Source organism: Molothrus ater, chromosome 17 (assembly GCF_012460135.2).
Source record: "Molothrus ater isolate BHLD 08-10-18 breed brown headed cowbird chromosome 17, BPBGC_Mater_1.1, whole genome shotgun sequence".
NCBI classification, from domain to species: Eukaryota; Metazoa; Chordata; class Aves; order Passeriformes; family Icteridae; genus Molothrus; species Molothrus ater.
In genome coordinates, this window is record NC_050494.2 from 6,279,262 (window position 1) to 6,292,226 (window position 12,965).

Below are 12,965 nucleotides of genomic sequence, written 5' to 3' on the forward strand. Positions count from 1 at the left end.
TTCAAGGTTGTTTTCTGCCATTGCACTCTGAGATCAAACCCAGGACCACGCTCTTCCTCCTGCATCTCCTCCTCTGTCAATTTCAGTTTCTCGGTGGATAAATGAGAAATAAATAAATTTCTGTCTATTTCAGAAATAAATAAATAAATAAATAAATTCCCATTTCAGAAATAAATAAATAAATAAATTTCTGTCTATTTCAGAAATAAATAAATAAATTCCCATTTCAGAAATAAATAAATAAATAAATAATTTTCTGTCTATTTCAGAAATAAATCAATTTCTGTCACTTTCATTTTCCCAGATCAATTCACAAGCAAACCTACACCTGCGTTATCCCAATGCCCGGGATGCGAAGGACCTTTCCAGCCCAGGGAAGGCGAGAACACAACCGGGGCTCCCCGGGCCGGGCTCGGGGCAGGGCGGGGCAGGCGCAGCGCGGAGCCGGGGCCGCCCGGGCCAGGGGGATCGCGGAGCCGGGGCCGCCCGGGGCGGAGGGAGCCGGGGCCGCCCGGGCGGGGGCAGCGCGGCCGCGCCGGGCCCGTCCCGCCCCCGGGCCGCGATTGGCGGCGCTGCGGCGGGGCGGGGGCGGGCGGCGCGCAGGGCCGGCCGGGCGGCAGCAGGTGGCTGCGCTCCGCTCCGCGCCGCTCCGCGCTCCCGCCTGCCTCACCTCACCTCGCCTCGCCTCGCCCGCCTCGCCTCTCCTCTCCCCGCCGCCTCAGCGCGGCCCCGCCGCCGCCAAGACGCCGCGGGCCGTGCTCCGAGTGAAGAATGGGGCGGCCAAGCTCGCCAAGCCGCCCGCGGCCGCGGGCGAGACCCCCGGCGGCGCCCCCGGAGCCGGGCTCTTCATGGAGCGGTCGCAGAGCCGCCTCAGCCTCTCCGCCTCTTTCGAGGCCCTGGCCATCTACTTCCCCTGCATGAACAGCTTCGACGAGGAGGACGCGGGTACGGGGGGCCGGGGAGCACCGGGGGGCGGTGGTTCCCGGGGCTGTGTGTCCGTCCGCCGTGGGCAGGCGAGGGTGGCTGTGCTCCGTGTCAGCGCCATCCCCGACCCCGCCGGCGGTTTGGGGCCGGGGGTTCATCCGTGCGGGTGTCCGAGGGATGCTGGGCACCGCTGGATGCGTGTGCCTGTGGAGGGTGAAACTGGGAGTGTGCTCCAGCGGTGAAACACGCTCCGGCTGCCGATCGATAGGAAACACGGGTTATTTGCAAATGGAGCGGCTCACGCTCCATCCTCCTCTGTGAGAATGAAGGGCAGAGCTCAGGGAGGAGGCGTCCATCCTGCCGGGTGGTGTGTCCGCTCTGATTTATACACCATCAACTCTCGGGCTGATTGTTCCCAGGGGTTGTTAGCGCCCTACACCGTGCTGCTTTTGGAGAGACGAATAATGGGATTCCGTTTAAATGAGGGCAGAGTAAATCCCAAAACAAAAGCCTTTCAGAATGGATGCAGTGATTTTTTTTTTTTTTTTTTTTCTTTTGCCTGGCATCAGAAAGACCTTTCTGGCCTCAGACAGTTGTTGGTGGTGATAAAATGACACCAAGCTTAAAAAAGAGGGGCACTGGTAGGGAGAAGTAGGAAAGGCATTGGGTTGAAGGGGCGAGGAAGGGTGGTGGGTGCTGGGGAAGGTGCTGGGAGTAGAGGGCAGCACAGCCGCTGCGTGGGTAGGGAGAGAGGGAGGGAGGGCGTGCGCGGGAGTGGATGGAGAGCGGTCGGAGAGCCCAGAGCCCTCTGTCCATTCCCGGCGGCTCCCTGATAATTGAGGGGTGTTTTTCCCAGTGCACACTGTACCAGAGACTGAACCTGTGAGTCTTGTGAGTGGCAAATAATAAAAAGTTGGTAACTAAAGCATATTTTAACACTGACTGTCATGGTTGCATCCCTCAAAATGCCGGCATGCTCCTTTGTCTAGTGGCTCATCCCAAGATGTGCAGATGCCAGCAGGAATGCATCAGTCCGCCAGCTGCTACACCTGTAACGATGTTGTTTTTAAAGGAGTTGACGTAAGAATCAATTCATCATCTGTGTGATTAACCTAGACTTGTCATCAGCATCATGCAGGGGTGGCAGGCAGAGGATTGTCTCCTCCAACAGATGTAGTTTTAAAAATTCTTATCTAAAAATTTTGCTGATGATTTATTTGCACTTCAGATTTGGCTCAGATGCCGAGAAGCGTACAAGACAATAACAGGAGCTTTGGGAAGTCTCAGCGCTGTTGCTTCAGGCATGATTGATAGTGAGACATGCTCAAGTATGAGAACCCAACACAATGCCTGGACAGCATTTCATTCCCTGGTGTCCAGCCCCTCCTGTCCTGAGCAAGGTGATAGTTTAGGTGAATGCTTCCTCTTCCAGCGCTTAAAAAACCGTTTTTGCGCTGAATTTTATTTATTCATGCTTAGTGAATGTTCATGATTGAATGTTAATAAGCTGCTCTTAATACAACACAAGTACTTGTCTCTGAATTAAGTAAATCTCCAATTAAAACCTCATTCTCCAGCAGCTTATGGGCAGATCTTGCCTGTGTGAGTTGTCTGGTTAGTGAAGCTGCTCAGGGTGGATTCAGTACGATGGGGATGTTGCAGTGTTGCTCCTGTATTTTGTGCCTGTGAGTGTGTGCTCAGACATGTATGAGCAACCAGCCAGGAGGAACGTGTGCTGCTTTTTATTTTTGGTGTTAAAACTACAAGTGTATAATTTTCTCAAGCAAGTAGATTACTTGAAAGAGAAATTATAAGAGAAATGCTGCAATTGTGCCAGATAACATTCTATATTATTCATACCCATGCACGCTTCTGAAATAGTGAGAGATTCTGATCAGTTTGGGTTGCAGCATGATTTCTGTCAAAAAAATAGATCTCGATAGCTCATTCAGGGAGATGAATACTGCACTTGGCAAAATGTTCTCTATAGGAGGAGGCAGAAAAAAAATGAAATTGATCCCAGGGGCATTGACAAAGTAAACAATCCTATTTCAAACAGACACATCATCCATTTTGTCTGAAGCTGAGAACCACATCTTTAAGAGAATAGCCGTCCTACAGAAAAAGGAGAAGAGCTGATAAATGACCAAGCTTAAGGGAAATGTGATGTTTTCCTCTGAAAGGGGAAAACAGCCTAATGATCGTTTAAATGTACAAACAAGAAGAATTCTCAAGGTGTTTCATTTAAGTTACTATGGGTGGGTAGTATCAAAGGAGTCTAAAAGGAAATTTACAGATGTGCTGAGAGCCGTGGCCGCATTTGGGCAGTGGTAACAATACCTCTGACTTCCAGTATTTCACCCTTTTAGTCTGGAAAAATGACTCTGCATTTGAAAAATACAGAATATACTTTTATTTATACAATATTTCCTTTTCTGCCATGGCTCTTCTTTGCTGTCTACCTTGTGGACATAAGGTGAGAAGACTCTCCTCATCTTCCACAATTCCTTTGCCTGGTAGACCTGCGGTGTGTCTGGATGGGGTTCTGAGCAGTGAATCTGGGTGCAGATGATCTCTTCATGTGCAGAAGCAGGCAGCCAGTGGAGGCAGGAAAGCAACAGAGCAAGAGACAGGATCACATTTGAGTGCTTCCAGAGCATGAGGGTGCTGGAGTTTCAGGTATTTCATGTCCATGTGTCTCTCCAAAGAGGTGGATGTAGACTTCAGGGTTCCAATGCCCTTTTCATTCCTCAGCTGCATCTACAAAAGAAGATGCTCTGAGCAAATGCGGAGCTTTTTTTGCCAGGAAGTTGCAGTGGGGCTTTGAAATAGCCAAAATGCACTCAGCAGATCAAGGACTCAGGGTTAATAACTCTTTTGATCTCAGCATGGTAATGTTGCTGGCCTTCCTGCTGGCTGGGTGCCACTGTCTTTGCTCCTCTGAGGTCCCCAGCAATGTCCATGGAGTTTAAGGATTTTTAAGCTGCAGTTATTATCAGAATAATTGTTGGTTTAACTTATGCAAATGTCTATCCTACATTTCAGTTATGGAGCAGTAGAGTAAGAGGAGGTAAAAGTCAGTCATGCACTCTTTGTGGGCACATTTCTAGAATGCCTGTTTCTGACACAAATCTTGTGAACACAAATCTGAGCTGTTCTGAGGATCTGCCATACGTTTGGTCTTGGCTAGAATCAGCTGTTTGGAATGCTGATATTCCTGTGGGAACATGTCAGAAGGAACCAAACTGCTGAGGACTGAACTGCCAAGTGGCAAGTGCGTGTAGGTTAATAACAGGATTGTGGTGCACCTGGGTGCAGCTCATAATGAAAGCTGGGGGAGTGGGGTGTATGAAATCCCTCTGTGACTGATGGTGGCCTTAGCACAGCCCTCCCCAGTTCAGAATGAAGGTCATCCTTAAGGCTAATGGTGTGGAGGAGAGCCATTTTACTCCTTGTGTGGGGCATGAGGTTTGGAAATGTGGCTAAAGCAGAACAGAAAGTAAGGATTTTGTAGAGAGTACCAACAACTGACTTGGAGCTGCACATGCAGAACAAGCAAGCTTTGAGCAGGAGAGAGGAGGTGGTTTGAGTAGCTGGGACAGTTGATGTGGCAGTGCTGAACCCACTGGGAGTTGGGAAGTCAGAAGCAGTGCTCAGCTCTGGAGGAGTGAGAGCTTCCAGACCAAAACCCTGTGTACTACAGAGGACAGGAGCTACACCTAAAGAGAGGCAGGTAGGTAAAGGCAAAGAGCACTGGAAGGGATGGGGTTTCCTTTCTTGTGCCTAAACTGCAGGACCCAGCAGCACTGGTCAGGTCTGGGTGTGTGCTCCAGCTGTGCTGTGGCCCAGGTGGGTGAGACCCTGCAGTGCACCAGCTCCTTTCATCCTACACCCCGGTTTTCTAGGGAAGGACACCTGCTTGCGCTGGCAGAAGGCATCTGTAGCGTGCCCTGACAGGGATGCAGACTTGGATGTGTGGAATTGTAGCCATGGGTCACACTGCACACGCAGCTACCCTGGAATCCAGATCCAACTTGAGCATCTACACCAGGTTCCTTACACAAGTGTGAAGAGCAGGGCTGCTCTGTCAGGAAGCAAGGGAAGGTACAGAGCAGCTGTGAGGGACTGGTAAGTGTCCCCTCCCTGGTCAGGACCTCAGCACAGGGACTGTCCAGCTTGGCAGACCCCTGTCCTTGCTGCAAGACTGGAGAATCAAATCGTGTCTCAGCCAGCTGGAACCAAGTGTCTGGCAGAGAGAAAATGGTTTCCAAAGTCAAAATGTCTCCTAGATACTGACAGTAAGCCTTCCTTGTGTCAGCTGCTCATTCAGAAAAGAGTTGAATTAGAGATAAAATTCAGCCCAGGCTGCTGCTTTCACACATAATAAAGTACTGGCAGAGGCACTGTGTTACGATCAATTGCTTTGAAGAGAAAGTATGTGAAATACTAATTTAATGGATTGATAAAAAACATTTAAACTATCGGGGTGTAAGAAGGGGCTGTGGATATTTAGGTTAGTTTAGGATATTCATTTGTTTGGGTTTTATGTATTGAACTTCCTCATAATTTTAAACATTGACCTGCTCTATAATTTCAAACATTAAGCGTTACAAAGCTATTAAATAGAGAGAGCCCCTATGTGTGTTTTCATGTTGCCATGGATATATCTCAGTTGCAGCACTGTATTGGGGTACATATGGTTTAAAAGAAAATTATGATTCAAGACTTAACTAGTCCATTTTTACTTTTTTTTTCTTTTTTTTTTTAAATATAGCCCAAGTGTGTTAAGTCCTTTTTGTGCTTACTTTGGTTTTGCTTCATCCAGAGTTAATTTTTGGAGCTCTGGAAGCCTCTAACCGGTTTTGTTAGTTGTTTGTAAGATTGGTAGCTGTGCTCATGTGGCAGACATATAGAGAACAGGGGAAATTATTCATCCATCTGGAATGTTAGCTATTTTTTTAATCAATGTTTTATAAATGAATGGATAGTTTATCCCTGCAAAGATAGCCCCTAGAGCTCACCTGGCCATGCGTTGCTAGCTCTCTTGGTTGGTGCAGGAGGCAGTAAAATCTAGGGGTGCCAGCTCTCTTGGTTGGTGCAGGAGGCAGTAAAATCCAGGGCCTTTCCCTCTTCTCGCACAGTAAGGAGTGTATCTTTGGCTGTAGATTATCCTAGTGATGGTAAGAAATGTCTCTCTCCCTGCTGGGCACATTCTAGCTCTAGGTAAACATGTTTGTTTCATAAATGGATTAAGTTGAAATGAAAAATGAGAACAGTTCTGGAAGACCTGCTGTCAAATCAGTCTTCCATCAGAGGAAAGTATGAAAGGGAGCAGCAGCCTGGAAGATGAGGCTGTGGTAAGACCTGCAGAGGCTGGTGATCCCAAACCCGGTTATGAGTTAATCCAGATCCTAAATACAGCGACTGATTCTGACACCTGGTCAGGCAGAGCTGAGCAATCCTTGCTGCCCCTTCCCTGCCCTGAGCACTGGAGCAGCTTTCTGCTCTCAGCCCTGCTGCTGCTGCACGTGTGATCAGGGGACCGCAGGTACAGACAACAGGTTTTGTCTTTAGTGGCCATGGGAGGCTGAGAATGAGTCAGCACGAGGAGCGAGCGATTGGAAACCTTGTCCTTGCTTGTGTTGCTCTCGGTGTTGTGGCTGCACGTGAGAGCCGTGGTCCTGGGCCAGGTTCATGCTGTGCCTGTGGAAAGGCAAAGCAGAACGTCAGCGTCAGTCGCAGGGCGCTCGTGCTCCGTGGCAGAACCCGGCAGATGGGGCCGGTGGGACAGATGGGCGAGCGCGGGGAAGGGTGACGTGGCATCGGTCAGGGCTCAGCGTGCCAGGCTGCCTTCCTGGGCCACCAGCTGCTTCCCACTCCTGTCTCCCATGGGGCATCCTGCAGAGCCCTCCAGCACCCCCCGACCGGCAGCATCCGCCTGTGCCGTGTTGGGAATCGTTAGAAATGCTGATGTAAGGTGGAGGAAGAGCAGCAGCTGCTAGCCCAGGGAGCTCAAGCACTGTGCCACAAAGTGCTGCCTAGAAGTTTCCTTGGTGGTCAGGTGGGTGTGGGTTTATAGGGGAGAGGGATGTGGATGGGGTCATGGGCCATGATGGTGGCTCTGTGCTGTCCCCTGAGCTTTTGCAGCACACACGTGCAGCCATGGAGAGCACAGCGTTGTGTCTCCTTCCCTCGAAGGTGGCCTGATGTACTTCATTCAGAGGATGATGCTGAGTTCAGCTGTGTGTGCAGGAGTTGTTGAGGGTGGGTTAGATGTGACCCCACCAGCCACAGGAAAAGGATGTCTCTTTTCTCTAATTCTGCTCTCAGCTGGTTTCCAAGTAGAAGAATCTGTCCCTGGAAAGCTTTCTATCTAGGAGACACTGTTTTTTTACTGCTTCTATTTCATGTGCAGTTAATTCTAATGCAACATTTATTAATTCAAAAGCACTCTGTTCTCCAGGCAAAAAAAAATTATCTTTGCTCTGTCAGATTCTTGCATCAGGACAAGTTGTGAAACGCTGGAACTACTTTGCTTCAACATTCCTGTTTGACAGAATGTGTGGATCTGCTTTGTGTAGGGAAGAATTAAGTTTGATTGGAGTAGTTGTCTTGAGGAATAATTTATCTGTGCAATTGTTTTCTGAAGCACTATTTGCTTATATTTGAATGCCTTCAGTTAAATTAGAAATGTGAACAATTTAATTTAGGAAATGGCCTGTAAGTCATTGATGGTTTTGGTGGGGCAGTGAGACCTGACTCACTCAAGGCTCTCAGCCCTGCTGTCTCCTCCTCTCTCCCACAGACATCTGTTGAGAAGCACCATTAGCATATTTGAATAAGGATTTCTGCTCCTCTGCGGAAGTGTTCAACACATTTTGAATATCCCATCTATCCAGATGATGTTCCCTTGGGGTTTGGTTTTATTTTCTGGGAGGTTGCTGTACTGTATGACAACACGTGTCACGACTGGGGTTCTGCAACACAATGATCCATCAGTTGTGCCATTGCTTAAGTCATCTGCTGATGACACACAAATTAGGCACTCTCTGCTGTTTGTCAAACTATGCCTTGAAATCTGCATTTAAGTTTTATCCTTGGCTTTGCTTTTGCAAAACAGCACATTTGTAAAGGCTGAGTAGCCCTGATACAGCCTCACCACACAGGGGTACAGCAAGCTCTGTAGCCCGACCTTATAGCCAGATCCATCCACAGTTAAATCACTGAGATGGATAATGTTCCACCTTCATGCCATCAGGATGTTCTATCAGTTTTGTCCAAAACACAGAGCACTCATACAGCCTTGCAGAAACCGGTCTAAAATGTCTGAGTGCTCAGCAATTTGGGGAGTACACCATGTACAGAGGTAAATGACATGTTTTTCTCAAAACTGTTTTATGACTAAGAGAAACTTAAGCTATTGTCTGTGTCCTTATTCTTGCAAATGTAGAGGTAGAGGGGTCACTTATATCTGTTCCCTAAGTAACTAATTTACTCCTAATCAGAAGAATAGTTTACCCTAAAATTTAGCTTAAATCTGAATAGAAATAGCAGATTGCTATTGCATTGCTCCCAGCAACATTGCAAGCAATTGATCACTGCTTTTCAAAGCAACTCTTCACATCACAAAGCTGTTCCTTCTTGTGCCAGTAATTCCAAGCCAAGTAATGGCTGTAATGACAGCCAGTGCTGCCTGGCATACCTCTCCCTCCTTTTGCTGTTTGGACTAAAGAAACCTGATGGATGGTTTTGTTTTCATCAGGTGTTTTGGTTTTTTTGGTCTTTTTTGTTGTTGTTGTTGGTTTTTTGTTTGTTTGTTTTGTTGTTTTTTTTTTTTTTTTTTTTTCCCCAAATGTCCTGTTGGCCTTCTTGCTGGATTTGGGATTGTGCAGGAGGAGCAGTGTGGACAGTGCCCTTGTTGCTGTCTGGCCCCTTGCAGTGAGGAGTATCTGTTTCCCACACTTTGTATGCACTATTCCTGTAAATACACACTCTTACTCCTGCTAACACTCAGAGTATGATCCATGCTATTTTCCAGATCATTCCCAGCATGAGTGCTGTTGGCTACTCGTTCCCTTTCTGGCATTTGTATGTTAATTTTTTCAGTGCTCTGAAATTACTGGTTTTACATGTGCCTTTAGTGATTTTCTTTGTGTTGACTTGGAGGGTTGAGCTATTTCATCCCATGGGTATTGGTCTGAATTCAATATCTGTTGTTTAGAGAGACCCGTGCTTATGGGATATTTGTGGGACTGGGAGGTGGGGTAAATGTCTGTAATAAGATGCTTTATCCCCTGGGCTCCAGGAATGTAGCAATGTTTGTGGATTAATTTGGGAGCTGGAGGAGATGGTCTGTAACTGAGGTGGAGTGCAGCATCCTTGAAAACCTTTGCTTTCAGAGCAGCCTGTTTTGTCAGGCCCCTTCTCATCACTTCATTCTCTGATGCTCAGGTGAAGGGACTGCCAGGCTGTCATTCCCAGTTAGCAGCTGGAATGAGGATCACAGTGGTTCTTACTGTGCTTCACATTGGTGACATCTGATTTGAGAGGTTACAGTCTCTCTGCCCAAGGAGCACATGGTTGTGTCCCTCTCTGGAGCTGCCCATCCTCTGAGGAGCAGCAGCTCAACTCTTGCAGAATGATCCAGCAGCAGAGTCACCAAGGGACAGGAGTGTGGGGCCAGGCTGCCCCTCGCTCAGCTCCCTGGGCAATATGGATGAGGCTGACATTTCCCAGTGGTGACAGTTTCCCAGTGGTGTGGGACTTTTGCCAGCTGCCCACCAGCAGTATGCATATTTACAGTTAGCAGGGAATGTATCCTGCCACGTGGATGGAAAACATGTTAATTGTGTTGCAGCCAAGATGTCTAAGAAGATTAAGATTTTTTTTTTCCCCTGTTGTAAATCCAGCTCCTTGTTTAGCACTTATCAGCATCCTGTGAGGATTGTGTGGGTGGGTTTTTCTTTTTTTCTTTTATTTTTACTATTCACCTTTCTTTTCTTGCATTTCATGCATGTTATCACAGCTCCAGCGGAAAGTTAGGAAACCTTCAGTCAAGATTGTAAGGTGGTTGCTTTATATCCATAATTTGTCTTTTAATCAGATTGTCAGAAGAAAAAAAGAGAAGGCTTTTCCTTTCTAATGCCTGTTGGATTTCCAGCTGCTGTAGTTGATTAATTCCTGAAAGTATCATGACAACTCCGACGCAGTAACTTTCCCTGTCCCTTAGGTTTAGGTTGTGCTGTTGTTCCTCTGCTGAAGCTCTGTTATCTCCTGCCCTGAGACCTCTCCAGTAGCCTGTGGGATTAGAGCAACTGCTCTGCACCACTTCTGCAGAGCCCTTCCACCTTTGTAACAGTTTAAATTAAATTCACAATAAGGGTAGACAGTGCTCCAGACTAACTTCTGAAGCTTGTCAGTATTCTGCTTTCCCCCAGATCCCTCCAAAGCAGAAGGAATTGCAGGAATTGCTGTCACAACCCACTGTTGCATTTCAATGGTGAATTTGGTATGTTTGCCAAAAACCCAGGCATTTTTGTGTGGGTTGGTCCCCACACATCTGCCTTTGTGGATCACATAGTCCACAGTACATCCCCTCCAGATACAGGATTTTTGTTGTAATGTAAGTAAAGGGGAAAGGCTTAGATCATGTTATCTAATGTACCTTGAGATAAAACCAAGCATTCTGCCGTGAGCAGTTTCTACAAGAGTCAGTGCTTGTTTTAAATATTAAATGTGCAAAATTGGGCTTTTTCAAAAGTGCCTATGAGTTTTGGTCTCTGGTATTTGTTGAAAGTGAATGGGATTTGGGGCTGTGTTTGCTTTTGGCAGTTCAGAAGATCACCCCGCAGCTCTGCAAGTGTGGGGCTGAGGCTGCTGCCCTGGTTGTGCAAAGCCAGCTGGAGCAGAGGAGCAGATCCTCCCTGGGACCCTGCAGTTCAAGAAGTTGAACTTGGATGAGGGAGTGTAGCATTCGCATTCTCCGAAAAAATCCCTTTGCCCAGGATTTTTCTCCTGGGAAGCTGAGAAGCCTCAGAGAAAAGGAAAACAATTCTTCTCTCATTTGCTTCTCCTGTGTTGTGCTCACATGTAGACTGTATTTGGAGATTGTTTACCCACAGGTGATTGTTTCATTGGATTCTGGTGTGAGTTGTTTTGGCTCACGGGCCAAGCTGTGTCAAGACTCTGGAAACAGTCACAAGTTTTCATTATTAGCTTTTTAGCGAGTATCCTTTCTGTATTCTTTAGTATAGTATTTTTAATATAATATAGTATCATAAAGTAATAAATTAGCCTTCCGAGAACATGGAGTCAGATTCATCATTCCTTCCTGCCTTTGTTGGGACATTCCCAGCAGATACAATAGGGGAGCACTGAGGACGCTGGTGTGGAAAGCAGGGCAGGCAGTGCTGAAAGTGGGCGTGCAGGCCAGCGCTCAGCCTGGCAGACAGAGCCTGTTAAATCAGGGTGATTTATGAAGCAGTTGCTGTTAAAAGCTTCCTCGTGCACTTTAGGAAGCGGAGCTGCCAGATTGGTCAAACTCCAATGCCCAGACAGTTTGAATTGGCTGCCGGCTGCGGGAACAAGCGTGGCAAACTCGCACAGCCGCTTCCTCCTGCCTTTGCAGGCTGCCACATCGCTGCTGCTGCTCGCCAAACAGACAGTGTCAAAATGTTACGTGCTATGAGGACATTGCCATGGCAACCTCAGCATCCCATGACACCCCTTCTCCTGCTGTGGTGTCAGCGCAGGCTGTCATTGATGTACTTTCCTCCTCCATCTGGGGCCTTGGGAGTGCAGGATCATGTGGATTTCTTCATTTGTGGGGCTGAGGGTGGAAGAGATGCTCTCACTGGGCTTTTGGGTGTCTTAAGTAAGGCAATGATTCCCTCTTTTAGCATAGCAACACTCTCATGATCATGGTTGGGCTCAAAAGCACCTGGATTTGCTTTCTGCTGCACTGAGGAAGCAGCATTCCCTCCATCAGATGGGCACTGCAGTAGCTGTGCCCTACCTGGCATCAGAGCACCCACACTGCTATCAGGCAGCTCTGAGAACACTCATTTGGACAGACACTCTGGTCTTGCTTTGGGACAGTCCTTTCAGCCCAGAAAAAGCCTGTTGCTGATGTCCATCTGCAGCCTGCTGGTCTGCTCCCTCCTCCCCTTCCTTAGCAGGAGCCATCAGCTGCCCTGAGCACAGCTGGTTTTGGACACCTGCCTCACACCTTTGGGTGGAGTTTCCTCCATGGCTACCTGGAGGTTTCATCATGTCTTGATCAATGTTTTCAACTCGCCTAAAAATATTTCAGTTTTTGTTGCTCCCTCTGTGTCCCACCAGGATTTTCAGTATTCCCCAAGGTTTATTTTCCCCTTGTCTTCCTATATTTCTGTATTTCTGCCAGGTATTCCAAAATTAGCATCATGGTTTTTTTTCCAGATATGTTTATTGGCTCTTTTCCCTTGACATAGGGAAAGCTGTTCTCAATATAAGCTAGAGCTTTGGCAAGAAATAACAAAGGTGGAGATGTTTCCTGTATGGCAGCCTGTAGACCTTCCACCAGTGCACGTTTCTGACTCCTGCTTGGTATTTTATTAGAGCAGGAGAGAGATCTGGAGTTAGTTATTGTGAATGTGAAAGTTCTGCAAATGGCAAGGACAAAGAGATGTTTAACTAAGGATTTGCCTGCCCAGTGTGTACGGGCTGTGGATGTGCAATTCAAGGAATGTGGGTACTCAACAAAGCTGTTTTTCACACCGTGGTGCTACAGCATAAAGGAATCATACATGATAGAACCCAGCACTTGTGATCTTCGCATCTGGTCTAAAGGGTCTGAGAGGGTAAATGTGAGGTGTGAGAAAGTACCTGTTAAGGCTTGGGGAAGGAGCAGAACTTGATTTTTCAATAATTTCTGTTTGTCCAGACCCACTTCTGAACTGTTTCACAACAATAATTCTCAGCTCTCCTGTCTTGCCCAGTGCTCTGCTTTGAGTCGTGCCAGAGTCCCAAGTTAATCATTCTGTAAACTTGTTTTTCATCTG

At 47.4% G+C, this 12,965-nt stretch overlaps 1 protein-coding gene across 1 annotated transcript in view; it reads left to right on the forward strand.

The window, feature by feature from the left end:
* Positions 1 to 657: 657 nt before the first annotated feature.
* RIMS4 (regulating synaptic membrane exocytosis 4) overlaps positions 658 to 12,965 on the forward strand; it is a 56,004-nt gene continuing 43,696 nt past the window's right edge. Inside the window, exon 1 of the mRNA XM_036395994.2 lies at positions 658 to 945. Coding sequence (XP_036251887.1) covers positions 849 to 945 — 97 coding nt within the window. The 5' untranslated portion in view covers positions 658 to 848. The remainder of the gene's footprint in view (positions 946 to 12,965) is intronic.